Source organism: Argopecten irradians, chromosome 3, assembly GCF_041381155.1.
Source record: "Argopecten irradians isolate NY chromosome 3, Ai_NY, whole genome shotgun sequence".
In the NCBI taxonomy this organism is placed as follows: Eukaryota; Metazoa; Mollusca; class Bivalvia; order Pectinida; family Pectinidae; genus Argopecten; species Argopecten irradians.
This window is the reverse complement of record NC_091136.1, coordinates 3,000,311-3,016,930: the sequence shown is the minus strand read 5'-3', so window position 1 is coordinate 3,016,930 and position 16,620 is coordinate 3,000,311. Positions and strand designations below refer to the sequence as shown.

Sequence of the window (16,620 nt, the reverse complement as noted above, 5' to 3'; positions counted from 1 at the left end):
TTTAACAACTGCTATTCTGTATAAGCATATTACAGAGTTATTGGCCCTTGCAGGTAGGTATTGATTGTGACATCATGTAATTGCGAACGTAAGGTCATACTTTTCAGAGTAAATTTCGCTCACAAAACAATAACGTTAGAATGGATTCAAACCTGCAAGGGAGGTAACTCTGTGATATGCAAAGACGGAATAATAAACTGAAGGTATGGCAGACAGCTGTATTATAGACATCAGACGAAAGGCAATTTAAATAACCCACCATCTGATGATAGCCGGCTAACGAAACGAAAATTAACAAAAAAAGAAAAAAACGGAAATAATACCAAACCATGCTTCATGATCACCAGAACACTCCAAATCAGGGTCACCAAAAGGATTGGAGTCGGAGTAAAACGGATTACTATAATCCTCATCAAACGGATTACCATCATCCATATCGTCCAGCTTAGACAATTCGGATGTTATCTCCGATATTTTCGAAGAGAAGCTTTTATCTTCCACATCTTCATCCTCCAGTTCCTCCAAGTTCCCTATGTCGGTGCGGCCAATACTCAGCATACTCGCCACACTCTGCATGTCCTCGTCTCTGATTGGAGAGAAACAAAATGAAACATAACCCTGGTGGGAAACCATGTATGATTTATAATTAATCAGTGAGAAATACTTTTCTGTTTTGTAATTTTCTAGGAAAAGAGACCCACTTTCTTAAAATGAAAGATAGAACTTTTTTCTTTCTTCCTTTGTCCATCGATATATGTGGAGATGCTACACTCTAAATACTACCCTTGTTAAAATGAATGATGGACCTTTCTTTTCTTCCTTTGTCCATTATATTGATGTATTTAGAGAAACTACTTACTAAATAATTCCTTTGCAAAGTTAACTTCGGGCTTTCTCTCCGTACAGAGAAACACACACAGAGATACTTACGTGGCTTTCCTCCCTTAGAAACACACACAAGATACTTACTGCTTTCAAACACACACAGAGATACTTACGTGTGACTCTCCTTCCCGTAGAACACACACAGAGATACTTACGTGGCCTTTCCTCCCGTAGAAACACACACAGAGATACTTACGTGGCCTTTCCCTCCAGAAACAACACAAGATACTTACGTGGCTTTCCCCCAAAACACACACAGAGATACTTACGTGCCTTTCCCTCCCAGAAACACACACAGAGATACTTACGTGGCCTTTCCCTCCCGTAGAAACACACACAGAGATACTTACGTGCTTTCCCTCCCGTAGAAACACACACAGAGATACTTACGTGGCCTTTCCCTCCCGTAGAAACACACACAGAGATACTTACGTGGCCTTTCCCTCCCGAAGAAACACACACAGAGATACTTACATGGCCTTTCCCTCCCGTAGAAACACACTTTCAGAGATACTTACGTGGCCTTTCCCTCCCATAGAAACACACACAGAGATACTTACGTGGCCTTTCCCTCCCGTAGAAACACACACAGAGATACTTACGTGGCCTTTCCCTCCCGTAGAAACACACACAGAGATACTTACGTGGCCTTTCCCTCCCGTAGAAACACACACAGAGATACTTACGTGGCCTTTCCCTCCCGTAGAAACACACAGGACAGTGTAAACTGTATGGAGGCAGATACAATCTTTCTTGTAAGTGGCTTCAGCTTCAGTTTCATCGTATGTTGTGTAGGAACCTGTGTCGCAAAGTCCTTCATGTTGATAGGGGCTGTGGCTAGCACTTTCCTTCTGCCTCCACGCGACATCTGTCAACAAAACAATTTTTTTATATTTTATTTTAAATTATTTGAACTGATAAGATATCCACCTATTAACCAAAATTCATAAGGATCTTGTACAAATAGAACAGCATAAAGAAAAGATATCGTATTTGACCCAATAAATGCTCAGGGCACTTAAAAAATGAAGCAAATAAGGGGGTGTTTAATAGAAACAAATTTGGACTAGCCTGTCATGAAATTATTCTACAAAGTAAGCTGGAAATCAATTTGCTAAAGAAATCATTAAGTAAATCAATACAATTCCAAACAACTGTCTTCCAGAGAGAGAAAAATACATAATTCAAACAGTACAAATGTCTCTTCTTTTACAAATTTTCAACCTCTTGGCCATCTGCAGGTACATAGAACCAACCCAATACAGTTTTAAATATTTTCTGTCTGCATTTAATTCAAATTAAGTGAAATTGAAGCCTAAAAAGATGGCTTATAGGGATAGAGGCGCTTATTGGGTCAAATACGGTAAGTCATATAAGTTCGCTGTATGAACTCATGAAATACTGTATATTATATATTAACTATGTGTGAGTGCACGTGACTGTATGAAAATTTCTCGTTCACATTGATAATACAGAAACAAATAACATCTCTTCTCATTTCCTTTAAATAACTGTGTTACAGTATCTGTATATACATATTACATGTATCTTATAACATCTCTTCTCATTTCCTTTAAATAACTGTGTTACAGTATCTGTATATACATATTACATGTATCTTATAACATCTCTTCTCATTTCCTTTAAATAACTGTGTTACAGTATCTGTATATACATATTATATGTATCTTATAACATCTCTTCTCATTTCCTTTAAATAACTGTGTTATAGTATCTGTTTATATATATAATATGTATCTTATAACATCTCTTCTCATTTCCTTTAAATAACTGTGTTACAGTATCTGTATATACATATTATATGTATCTTATGTTCTCACATCCTCTATAGCAAACATCCATTCCTTGTCTTCAAAATCAGGATGATTATGGTCACGGAACAATGTCACTTGTATCTCCACATTTTCTGGAACAGTCCATGTTACCATGCCTCGGTATGGATTCTGGATCGTCGGTTCCCATGTGTGTGGCTTAAAAAAAATAATCAAAATACTATCTATGAAGAATGATGTCAATTGTATTTTGTTTCACGATTTTCATTTATCTCTATACATGATACTTTAATTTAAGCTAATACAGAAAAGCATAATTGTAAAATGCATTATTGCCAGTTAATATGGCAGGTCATAATGTTTCCGATTTGGGTCTAAAATTAGAAAAATTCTGTAATTTCGTTTTAAGGGTATACATAATTCAACCAATTAATTATATTTAATGGATCAAACTTTAGCAATGGAACCATGACAATTACCCAAGAAATTATGAAAATATAATTCCCATGAAAATATCTGACTTTATAATGTATATTGCTTAGCCAGAGAACAAGATGATGTAAAAAGTTACACCACAAACGTGGAGCACTTAGCACAAGCCATTCTGGTACCCAAACCATATATATTGTAATGAATAGTTGAACAGAGAATAAAACACGTACCTGTGTTGACTTCCTCCTACTCCTTCTCGTCCATACCACACAAAGCTTGTTTGGCTGCCTGAACATAAAATCATGTAAAAGTCTTTTAATTTTCTGTCAAATTCTAACATTAATTTGAACAAATTTCACTGGTACATGATCATGATCCACTACCATAATTACACTGCATCTGTTAACCAGGAAACTTGAGACATGTCACATGTACGTGATTCAAGATTATCGAGCAATATATATGCCACAGTCTTATACAATTCTACCAAGCTTTCCCATTATGTTACAGGCTTCAATGCTTTTTACACGCCAGCCCAGAAATCTGTAATTGTTTTGAATAAACAGTTCTGACGCATATCATGACATAAGCTTGTTTAATTATTATAAGAATACACCAGATAAGAATTTCATAAGATATTAGAATCAATCATTATTTTAGGTAATGTGAGCTTAAACAAGAAGCCCAGAGGGCCTGTATCGCTCACCTGGTTTGTAATGCCAAGTAATGTTCTGAATATAAGTTCATTGTTTCTTTTCTGAAGAAATTTGGATATTTACCTCTTATTCCCCTATTGGGACCCACTCTTTCTCCTCCAGGGGGGTCAAAGCCAAACTTTATACGAATTCTGTTAACCCCAAGGATGTTTCTGGCCAAATTTGGTTACAATCCATGCAGAACTCTAAGACAAGTAGAATTTTTTAGGATTTACCTCTATTTCCCCTATTGGGCCCCGCGCCTCCTGCCTCGGGGAGGTCAGAGCCAAAATTTATACAAGTTCTGTTCCCCTTCCCCCAAAGATGTTTCTGGCCAAATTTGGTAAAAATCCATGCAGAACTCTAGGACAAGTAGCAATTTATACGATTTACCTCTATTACCCCTATTGGGCCCTGCCCCTCCTGCCCCCAGGGGGTCAGAGCTAAAATTTTATACAAGTTCTGTTCCCCTTCCCCCAAGGATGTTTCTGGCCAAATTTGGTTACAATCCATGCAGAACTCTAGGACAAGTAGCGATTTATAGGATTTACCTCTATTACCCCTATTGGGCCCCGCCCCTCCTGCCCCCGAGTGGTCAGAGCCAAAATTTATACAAGTTCTGTTCCCCTTCCCCCAAGGATGTTTCTGGCCAAATTTGGTTACAATCCATGCAGAACTCTAGGACAAGTAGCAATTTATAGGATTTACCTCTATTTCCCCAATTGGGCCCCATCCCTCCTGCCCCTGGGGGTCAGAGCCAAAATTTATACAAGTTCTGTTCCCCTTCCCCCAAGGATGTTTCTGGCCAAATTTGGTTACAATCCATGCAGAACTCTAGGACAAGTAGCAATTTATACGATTTACCTCTATTACCCCTATTGGGCCCCGCCCCTCCTGCCCCCAGGGGGTCAGAGCTAAAATTTATACAAGTTCTGTTCCCCTTCCCCCAAGGATGTTTCTGGCCAAATTTGGTTACAATCCATGCAGAACTCTAGGACAAGTAGCGATTTATAGGATTTACCTCTATTACCCCTATTGGGCCCCGCCCCTCCTGCCCCCGAGTGGTCAGAGCCAAAATTTATACAAGTTCTGTTCCCCTTCCCCCAAGGATGTTTCTGGCCAAATTTGGTTACAATCCATGCAGAACTCTAGGACAAGTAGCAATTTATAGGATTTACCTCTATTTCCCCAATTGGGCCCCATCCCTCCTGCCCCCTGGGGGTCAGAGCCAAAATTTATACAAGTTCTGTTCCCCTTCCCCCAAGGATGTTTCTGGCCAAATTTGGTTACAATCCATGCAGAACTCTAGGACAAGTAGCAATTTATACGATTTACCTCTATTACCCCTATTGGGCCCGCCCCTCCTGCCCCCAGGGGGTCAGAGCTAAAATTTATACAAGTTCTGTTCCCCTTCCCCCAAGGATGTTTCTGGCCAAATTTGGTTACAATCCATGCAGAACTCTAGGACAAGTAGCGATTTATAGGATTTACCTCTATCACCCCTATTGGGCCCCGCCCCTCCTGCCCCCTAAGGGTCAGAGCCAAAATTTATACAAGTTCTGTTCCCCTTCCCCCAAGGATGTTTCTGGCCAAATTTGGTCACAATCCATGCAGAACTCTAGGACAAGTAGCGATTTATAGGATTTACCTCTATTACCCCAATTGGGCCCCGCCCCTCCTGCCCCCTGGGGTTCAGAACCAAGTTCTGTTCCCCTTCCCCCAAGGATGTTTCTGGCCAAATTTGGTTACAATCCATGCAGAACTCTAGGACAAGTAGCGATTTATAGGATTTACCTCTATTTCCCCTATTGGGCCCCGCCCCTCCTGCCCCCAGGGGGTCAGAGCCAAAATTTATACATGTTCTGTTCCCCTTCCCCCAAGGATGTTTGTGGCCAAATTTGGTTACAATCCATGCAGAACTCTAGGACAAGTAGCGATTTATAGGATTTACCTCTATTACCCCTATTGGGCCCCGCCCCTCCTGCCCCCTGGGGGTTAGAGCCAAAATTTATACAAGTTCTGTTCCCCTTCCCCCAAGGATGTTTCTGGCCAAATTTGGTTACAATCCATGCAGAACTCTAGGACAAGTAGCGATTTATAGGATTTACCTCTATTACCCCTATTGGGCCCCGCTCCTCCTGCCCCAAGGGTGTCAGAGCCAAAATTTATATAAGTTCTGTTCCCCTTCCCCCAAGGATGTTTCTGGCCAAATTTGGTCACAATCCATGCAGAACTCTAGGACAAGTAGCGATTTATAGGATTTACCTCTATTACCCCAATTGGGCCCCGCCCCTCCTGCCCCCTGGGGGTCAGAGCCAAGTTCTGTTCCCCTTCCCCCAAGGATGTTTCTGGCCAAATTTGGTTACAATCCATGCAGAACTCTAGGACAAGTAGCGATTTATAGGATTTACCTCTATTACCCCTATTAGGCCCCGCCCCTCCTGCCCCCTGGGGGTCAGAGCCAAAATTTATACAAGTTCTGTTCCCCTTCCCCCAAGGATGTTTGTGGCCAAATTTGGTTACAATCCATGCAGAACTCTAGGACAAGTAGCGATTTATAGGATTTACCTCTATTACCCCTATTGGGCCCCGCCCCTCCTGCCCCCTGGGGGTCAGAGCCAAAATTTATACAAGTTCTGTTCCCCTTCCCCCAAGGATGTTTCTGGCCAAATTTGGTTACAATCCATGCAGAACTCTAGGACAAGTAGCGATTTATAGGATTTACCTCTATTACCCCTATTGGGCCCCGCTCCTCCTGCCCCAAGGGTGTCAGAGCCAAAATTTATACAAGTTCTGTTCCCCTTCCCCCAAGGATGTTTCTGGCCAAATTTGGTTACAATCCATACAGAACTCTAGGACAAGTAGAGATTTATAGGATTTACCTCTATCACCCCTATTGGGCCCCGCCCCTCCTGCCCCCTGGGGGTCAGAGCCAAAATTTATACAAGTTCTGTTCCCCTTCCCCCAAGGATATTTCTGGCCAAATTTGGTTACAATCCATCCAGAACTCTATGACTAGTAGCGATTTAAAGGAAATGTTGACGGACGGAGGACGGACGGACGGAGGACGGACGGACGACGGACGCCGCGCCATGACATAAGCTCACCGGCCCTTTGGGCCAGGTGAGCTAAAAATGAATAGTCTGATCATTTTCTTGAAACTTTGTCAGAGGATGGAAGGGCAAATAGTAGGTTATAGGAATAGACTCACACCTTAACTAAAACTCACCATTTTTTGGTACACTCAACTTCCAGTTCCTGGTATGAAGTGGTGAACTGGTACTTGGATGCTGATTTCCCGACTCGCTGAAGTCTCTTCCAAACACTCATTTTATTTATCAGTCTAGGATACTGGACATTGGTCAATCTTGTTTACCGTCCTGGTCAACATGTTCAAAACCTGTAGAGATATAATCAACCATGCATAAAAAAAATAAAAAGTTAGACCTCATACTGACAGTCACAGAAAACTGATGAATATTAAAATTACCTACCATATTTGACTCAATAAGAGCCCAGTGATTTTTCAGGGTATTTTGGGAAAAAAGTTTTTGTAACAAATTGGGAATTTTTAATCGCACAAAGATCAGTTTAATTTTTGGGAAAAAATTTCCCATTACTGAACATTGTATTATAGGTAATTAAATATTGTAAAACAGTAAACTGTTTCATTTTATCAAAAGATGTTGACCATCACAACAGCTTCAGAGTAGGTTGTTTTAGATTAAACAACAAGGGGAGAGATTTTCGGGTTTTGTTTGTCTCTCTGAGATTTCATTTGGTAAATTTTCATTGTAATTGGGGAAAAAAATTTGGGGGTTTGGCATTGGGAATGGGGTTGTTTACTGACCCCAGTTATAAAAGGAGAAAAATCACTGGAGCCCATGTCCCTATAACTGCCCCTCCCTTTTTTGAGGCCTCATTTCAATGCCCATAAGACAAAAATATCAAAACTGTGTGGGTTTGTAATAATTTTGTCTTATTAAGCACCTTTTCATTTTTTTTAAAAGCCCTGAGTGCTTATGGGTCGTAGTATACTGTAGTATAATTCCATTTAGTAACAGTTTATATATATAGTGATCTGCATCAAACCTGGAAAGTTGGTTTATCATGTAGATATACACTTAACTTGGGTACATAGCAGATGTGATAAAATACAAGTGGAAGTGATTATATTTAGTGTACATGTCTATCGTGATGATCAAGGTAGACGTTCTCAGCTTAAGGCTGTGATATATATAACTGTCATGTACATCATACATATATGCATGCAAGCTTAAGCATTTCAAGCAATAAAAATTTAACAAACATATCATATTGATTTTGATAAAATAACCTTGTAAAAAATCATCCGAAAAGCATTTAGTCCCTCTAGGTTACAGTGTCCCATCTCACATATTCCTCTAAAAAGCACTCTTCTATATAACCATTGCATCTCTTAGCTCATTACAGTATACTTTCCTTCCTGTTGACCTTTGAACCTCCATGTTGGTGTATATGTGCATGCAGACACAACATTACAATATATCTTGTGAGAAATGTATATCAAATATGTATATATATTTATATATACTCATGTATAGTGCAAATATGCACCTAAAGTAATTAATCATAAAGAAATATTTGTCAATGATAAACATTGTGTGGAGTGACAGAGATACTTATTATATCTATGTTACATTGATTATTTAGGTGAATTTTTGGTACACATGTTAGCAAAATACATAATGTCCAATAAACAATCTATTGACCAGCCCATTATTCATACCGTATTCGACCAAATAAGTGCCAAAGGCATTTAAAAAAAGAAAAGGTGCTTAATAAGACAATTATTGCCAACCTTTATAGTTTTGATAATTTTGGTCTTATGCTTGGGCAATTGAAATGAGGCCTCATATAGGGAAGGGGCGCTTATAGGGACATGAGTGCTTATTATTTATTGGTCGAATACGGTAATTATATAAGATGTGTCCAATTTAATTGATGACAACTTTGAGGCGTTACCTTAATTATATACTATATGTGTTCTCTATAAAGGCATAAGTCATATTTGGCTGGTACCAGAGAAAATATCCCCGTTAAAAAGGATCTCATTTTGCAATTCCTGCAACAAATATTATGTTTCATGACTAGTAATATAATATGTCTATAAGATTAATATATTAAGTGTTACAACCCTCCAACCCTTGACCTATTCAAATATGTGTTGTATACATGTAGTACACCCATTTCCGTTTGACCACAAGAGTACTTAAAATTTCTTTTTGCAAAGAATTTCCTGTTCCTGCTTTTATGTTATTGTTACCGGTATTGTTTCTATATGTCATATATATGTCTTATAAACAAGAGGCCCAGAGGGCCTGTATCGCTCACCTGGTTTGTAATGCCAAGTTATGTTCTGAATACAGGTTCATTGTTTCTTTTCTGAAGGAATTTTAATATTTACCTCTAAATCCCCTATTGGGCCCCACCCCTCCCGCCCCCAGGGGTTCAGAGCCAAAATTTATACAAGTTCTGTTCCCCTTCCCCCAAGGATGTTTATGGCCAAATTTGGTCACAATCCAAGCAAAACTCTAGGACAAGAAGTGATTTATAGGATTTACCACTATTACCCCTATTGGGCCCCACCCGTCCTGCCTTCGGGGCCAGAGTCAAAATTTATACAAGTTCTGTTCCCCTTCCCCAAAGGATGCTTGTGGCCAAATTTGGTTACATTCCATTAAGAACTCTATGATTAGTAGCGATATAAAGGATTTACCTCTATTTCCCCTATTGGGCCCTGCCCCTCCTGCCCCCGGGGGACCAGAGCCAAAATTTAAACAAATTCTGTTCCCCTTCCCCAAAGGATGTTTGTGGCCAAATTTGGTTACATTCCATTCAGAGCTCTATGACGAGAAGCGATTTAAAGGATTTAAAAGGATTTACCTTTATTTCCCCTATTGGGCCCCGCCCCTCCTGCCCCCGGGGGGTCAGAGCCAAAATTTATACAAGTTCTGTTCCCCTTCCCCCAAGGATGTTTGTGGCCAAATTTAGTTACATTCCATTCAGAACTCTACGACAAGTAGCGATTTTAAGGATTTACCTCTATTTCCCCTATTGGGCCCCGCCCCTCCTGACCCGGGGGATCAGAGCCAAAATTTATACAAGTTCTGTTCCCCTTCCCCCAAGGATGTTTGTGGCCAAATTTAGTTACATTCCATTCAGAACTCTATGACTAGTAGCGATTTAAAGGATTTATCTCTATTTCCCCTATTGGGCCCCGCCCCTCCTGCCCCCAGGGGACCAGAGCCAAAATTTATAAAAATTCTGTTCCCCTTACCCCAAGGATGTTTGTGGCCAAATTTGGTTACATTCCATTCAGAACTCTATGACTAGTAGCGATTTAAAGGATTTACCTCTATTTCCCCTATTGGGCCCCGCCCCTCCTGCCCCAAGGGGACCAGAGTCAAAATTTATACAATTTCTGTTCCCCTTCCCCCAAGGATGTTTGTGGCCAAATTTGGTTACAATTCATGTAGAACTCTATGACTAGTAGCGATTTAAAGGATTTACCTCTATTTCCCCTATTGGGCCCCGCCCCTCCTGCCCCCGGGGGACCAGAGCCAAAATTTATACAAGTTCTGTTCCCCTTCCCCCAAGGATGTTTGTGGCCAAATTTGGTTACATTCAATTCAGAACTCTATGACAAGTAGCGATTTAAAGGATTTACCTCTATTACCCCTATTGGGCCCCGCCCCTCCTGCCCCCGGGGGGTCAGAGCCAAAATTTATACAAGTTCTGTTCCCCTTCCCCCAAGGATGTTTGTGGCCAAATTTGGTTACATTCCATTCAGAACTCTATGACTTGTAGCGATTTAAAGGATTTACCTTTATTTCCCCTGAGGGGCTCTGCCCCTCCTGCCCCCGGGGGATCAGAGCCAAAATTTATACAAGTTCTGTTCCCCTTCCCCCAAGGATGTTTGTGGCTAATTTTGGTTACAATCCATGCAGAACTCTAGGACAAGTAGCGATTTAAAAGATTTACCTCTATTACCCCTATTGGGCCCCGCCCCTCCTGCCCCTGGGGGACCAGAGCCAAAATTTACACAAGTTCTGTTCCCCCTCCCCCAAGGATGTTTGTGGTCAAATTTGGTTACAATCCATGCAGAACTCTAGGACAAGTAGCGATTTATAGGATTTACCTCTATTTCCCCTATTGGGCCCCCGGCCCCTCCTGCCCCGGGGGGGACAGAGCCAAAATTTATACAAGTTCTGTTCCCCCTCCCCCAAGGATGTTTGTGGCCAAATTTGGTTACAATCCATGCAGAACTCTATGACTAGTAGCGATTTAAAGGAAATGTTGACGGACGGACGGACGGACGGACGACGGACGGACGGACGGACGGACGGACGACGGACGCCGCGCCATGACATAAGCTCACCGGCCCTTCGGGCCAGGTGAGCTAAAAAAGCTCCACTGAGCTTTTTAGCTAGTTTTGTAATGTTTAAAACTATGACTTTTAATATATCTATGACTTAAATGTAGATATATATACATAGACCGTGCCAAAATCTAAATTATTCACATTTTTAAAAAGCCCCCCACTGAGTAGACTGGCCATCATTCTCTAGAATATTGAAAACTTCACTAAAATTTGCTTTCATTATCTATAGCTAGACATTGGTCAAAAATGTAATTTGATACACCACGTTTGGCTGGGTGTGAAGCAACAACCTCAGAAAGAGATTAGTCTTGCCTTAGGAACATTAGATCCCTCATTAACACTGGCTAGCCAGTCTATTATCTGATCATCTGTGAAGTTACTGACCACACCTAATAATAAGTTTCAAACTAGGGGGAGATAATCTAGTATAGTATAGCATTGTGCTGAGAAAGTCTTATCAACAACTTAGGGCGCCCATGGCCTCTGAGCTAGAGCTTTGCAATGTTTCAAATTACCACGGTGACTCTATCTACATTTATACGACTTACAAAAATACTATTGCAAGAGGCCCGTGGGCCTTAACAGTCATCTGACTATTGGCACAATACAACATAGTCGTTAAAGATTTTAGCCTATTTGACCCCTGTGACCTTAAATGAAGGTCAAGGTCATTCATTTGAACAAACTTGGTAGCCCAATATCAGTGCCCTGGTCCTTCTGGTTCTTGAGAAGGAGTTGTTTAAAGTTTTAGCCTTTTTGACCACTGCGACCTTGAATGAACAGAAGGTCAAGGTCATTCATTTGAACAAACTTGATAGCCTTTTATCCCAGCATGCTACAGACCCAATATCAGTACCCTGGGCCTTCTGGTTCTTGAGAAGAAGTCGTTTAAAGATTTTAGCCTTTTTGACCCCTGTGACCTTGAAAGAAGGTCAAGGTCATTCATTTGAACAAACTTGGTAGCCCTTTATCCCAGTATACTACAGACCAAATATCAGTACCCTTGGCCTTCTGGTTATTGACTATTGGCACAATACAACATAGTCATTTAAAGATTTTAGCCATTTAATTTTGACCCCTGTGATCTTGAATGAAGTTCGGAATTTAAGGTCATTCATTTGTGGTAACCCTTCATCCCAGCATGTTGCAGGCCCAATATGAGAATCCTGGGCCATCTGGTTCTTGAGAAGAGGTTGTTTAAAAGCTTTTAGCCTATTTGACCCCTGTGACCATTCATTTGAAACAAGAGGCCCAGAGGGCCTGTATCGCTCACCTGGTTTGTAATGCCAAGTAATGTTCTAAATACAGGTTCATTGTTTCTTTTCTGAAGGAATTAGAATATTTACCTCTAATTCACCTACTGGGCCCTACCCATCCTACCCCCGGGGGGTCAGAGCCAACATTTATAGAAGTTCTGTTCCCCTTCCCCCATGGATGTTTGTGGCCAAATTTGGTCACAATCCATGCAGAACTCTAGGACAAGTAGCGATTTATAGGATTTACCTCTATTGCCCCTATTGGGCTCCATCCCTCTTGCCCCCGGGGGGTCAGAGCCAACATTTATAGAAGTTCTGTTCCCCTTCCCCCAAGGATGTTTGTGGCCAAATTTGGTCACAATCCATGCAGAACTCTAGGACAAGTAGCGATTTATAGGATTTACCTCTATTTCCCCTATTGGGCCCCCGCCCCTCCTGCCCCCGGGGGGTCAGAGTCAAACTTTATACATGTTCTGTTCCCCTTCCCCAAAGGATGTTTGTGGCCAAATTTGATTACAATCCATGCAGAACTCTAGGACAAGTAGCGATTTATAGGATTTACCTCTATTTCCCCTATTGGGCCCCGCCCCTCCTGCCCCCGGGGGGTCAGAACCAAACTTTATACAAGTTCTGTTCCCCTTCCCCCAAGGATGTTTGTGGCCAAATTTGGTTACAATCCATGCAGAACTCTAGGACAAGTAGCGATTTATAGGATTTACCTCTATTTCCCCTATTGGGCCCCGCCCCTCCTGCCCTCGGGGGGTCAGAGCCAAACTTTATACAAGTTCTGTTCCCCTTTCCTCAAGGATGTTTGTGGCCAAATTTGGTCACAATCCATGCAGAACTCTAGGACAAGTAGCGATTTATAGGATTTACCTCTATTTCCCCTATTGGGCCCCCGCCCCTCCTGCCCCCGGGGGGTCAGAGTCAAACTTTATACATGTTCTGTACCCCTTTCCTCAAGGATGTTTGTGGCCAAATTTGGTCACAATCCATGCAGAACTCTAGGACAAGTAGCGATTTATAGGATTTACCTCTATTTCCCCTATTGGGCCCCCGCCCCTCCTGCCCCCGGGGGGTCAGAGTCAAACTTTATACAAGTTCTGTTCCCCTTTCCCCAAGGATGTTTGTGGCCAAATTTGGTTACAATCCATGCAGAACTCTAGGACAAGTAGCGATTTATAGGATTAACCTCTATTTTCCCTATTGGGCCCTGCCCCTCATGCCCCCGGGGGTCAGAGCCTAACTTTATACAAGTTCTGTTCCCCTACCCCCAAGGATGTTTGTGGCCAAATTTGGTTACAATCCATGCAGAACTCTAGGACAAGTAGCGATTTATAGGATTTACCTCTATTTCCCCTATTGGGCCCCGCCCCTCCTGCCCCCGGGGGGTCAGAACCAAACTTTATACAAGTTCTGTTCCCCTTCCCCCAAGGATGTTTGTGGCCAAATTTGGTTACAATCCATGCAGAACTCTAGGACAAGTAGCGATTTATAGGATTTACCTCTATTTTCCCTATTGGGCCCCGCCACTCCTGCCCTCGGGGGGTCAGAGCCAAACTTTATACAAGTTCTGTTCCCCTTCTCCCAAAGATGTTTGTGGCCAAATTTTGGTCACAATCCATGCAGAACTCTAGGACAAGTAGCGGTTTATAGGATTTACCTCTATTTCCCCTTTTGGGCCCGCCCCTCATGCCCCCCGGGGTCAGAGCCTAACTTTATACAAGTTCTTTTCCCCTACCCCCAAGGATGTTTGTGGCCAAATTTGGTTACAATCCATGCAGAACTCTAGGACAAGTAGCGATTTATAGGATTTACCTCTATTTCCCCTATTGGGCCCCGCCCCTCCTGCCCCCGGGTGGTCAGAGCCAAACTTTATACAAGTTCTGTTCCCCTTCCCCCAAGGATGTTTGTGGCCAAATTTGGTTACAATCCATGCAGAACTCTAGGACAAGTAGCGATTTATAGGATTTACCTCTATTTCCCCTATTGGGCCCCGCCCCTCCTGCCCCCGGGTGGTCAGAGCCAAACTTTATACAAGTTCTGTTCCCCTTCCCCCAAGGATGTTTGTGGCCAAATTTGGTTACAATCCATGCAGAACTCTATGACTAGTAGCGATTTAAAGGAAATGTTGACGGACGGACGACGGATGGACGACGGACGACGGACGCCGCGCCATGACATAAGCTCACCGGCCCTTCGGGCCAGGTGAGCTAAAAACTTGGTAGCTCAATATCAGTGCCCTGGGCCTTCTGGTTCTTGAGAAGAAGTCGTTTAAAGAGTTTAGCCTTTTTTGACCACTGCGACCTTGAATGAAGGTCAAGGTCATTCATTTGAACAAACTTGATAGCCTATTATCCCAGCATGCTGCAGTCCAATATGAGAATCCTTGGCCTACTGGTTCTTGAGAAGAAGTTGTTTAAATATTTTAGCCTTTTTGACTTCTGTGACCTTGGATGAAGGTCAAGGTCATTCTTTTGAACAAACTTGGTAGCCCTTCATCCTAGCATACTACAGGCCAAATATCAGTACCCTTGGCCTTCTGGTTATTGAGAAGAAGTCGTTTGAATGAAAAGTTAATGCATATGGCGGATGGCGGACGGTGCACGGCGAACGACGACGGAGGGTGCATGATGACAATAGGTCATCCTTTGGGTCAGATGACCTAATAAATACCATATTCGACCCAATAAGCTCACATGACGTTTAAAAATTGGTATGAAAAATGAAAAGGTGCCAAGAAGACAAAATTATTGCAAATCTATAGAGTTTTGTGTAGTTTTGGTATAAATTTATGCCTAGGCAATTGAAATTGAGTCCTTAAAAAGGAAGAGGGGCGCTTATAGGGACATGGGCGCTTATGATATATTGGGTTGAATACGGTATATATATAGCTAGAGTCACATGTCAAAAGTCTTTCACATTTTTATGGCACATCATCAGTAAATATCCTGAAGTAATTTCTGTTTCCTTTATAACAACTTAATTATATATAATTATTTGAACTAAATCAAAACTTGTTTGTATTGTATATATCATGATGTAGTGTGGGAGTTATCTCCCATGTTTGTCAAACTTGCATGGGTCATTGTAATTAACATTTGTGACAATGAGATGCTCATAATTAGTGAACCGTAAGCTGTGGAAAAAAAATGTCAGCCACATTTTAAATCTATCTGTACTTATGACACATTATCTGATACAGTAAACATGCATGCCTTATAGTTAGCCTTTGAGACACATTATGTCTGCATGTAAATGATTGCCAAGTTCATGTAATATATATATATGTGATAAATTAATATTGCTAGAGGAATCACATTTTGTAAAACATTGTTAAATCCATGGGATGGGGGCGCTTATAATTATACAACTTCAACACCTTCTCTAGAAAAGGGGAGGGCGCTTATATGGGGAGGGGCCTTAATTAGGCAAAAAAAAAAATGTTTGTTTAGGGTTACTTTGACAAATAAAATAGGGTCGGTTGGTCAGGAAGGTTTTTTTTTTTTTTTTTTTTTTTTTTTAGTATTTTTCACTCTAAAGTGATGGTCGGAACCGGATTCTGAGTTCAAAATCCTGACTTTTAATATTTTTTTTGTAGAAAAGTGGAAAAAAAATTAGGGTCGAGGGTAGAAAATAAGGGTCGGTCGGGTAACCCTATTCAGACATTTTTGTTTTTGCCTTACGGCAAATACAGTATATATATTTTCGATATTGCAGTAGATGTTAACAATCATATATGATTTTCACAGAGAATTGACATTTGCTTAAAATGAACACTTGCTACAATTAAGAGACAGCAGGAAAAGTTGTAGACATCACTGAAATTGTTGGATTTTCCCATTCAGATACCATCGATAAGCTTTAAAGAAAGAGAAAGGAATGGAATAAACAGCAAAGCCGTACCGATGTCTGGAGACCTTTTTCTGGTATAAGCCTTGGAGTGTAGTATAGGGAAGCAGGTAGCAAAGAAGTGGAAAACACTTGTTGTTTAAATTAATCTATAGTTAGCTAGCCTTCTCAGTCTCCAAATGATATAAACATTATAGAAAATGTATTACCATGGTATAAGAAGAATGTTAAATTCAGCGAATACATAGTATTACAAACATGCCAAATGCAAGAACATATTAATG

General features: G+C 41.3%; 1 protein-coding gene across 5 annotated transcripts in view; it reads right to left on the bottom strand.

The window, feature by feature from the left end:
* The window catches only part of LOC138317310 (EH domain-binding protein 1-like), a 40,570-nt gene that overhangs the window by 21,245 nt on the left and 2,705 nt on the right, over window positions 1–16,620 (bottom strand). For 3 of the 5 annotated variants that reach the window (XM_069258877.1, XM_069258879.1, XM_069258880.1), the window contains exons 2-6: window positions 7,035–7,205; window positions 3,341–3,398; window positions 2,727–2,876; window positions 1,572–1,753; window positions 324–586 (exon numbers count right to left, since the gene is read on the bottom strand). In XM_069258877.1, the coding sequence (XP_069114978.1) occupies window positions 324–586; window positions 1,572–1,753; window positions 2,727–2,876; window positions 3,341–3,398; window positions 7,035–7,135 (754 nt within the window). In that variant the 5' untranslated portion in view covers window positions 7,136–7,205. Of the gene's footprint in view, window positions 1–323; window positions 587–1,571; window positions 1,754–2,726; window positions 2,877–3,340; window positions 3,399–7,034; window positions 7,206–8,141; window positions 8,249–16,620 lie in introns of those variants that run through there. The other 2 variants (XM_069258878.1, XM_069258881.1) reach the window with 2 other exon arrangements.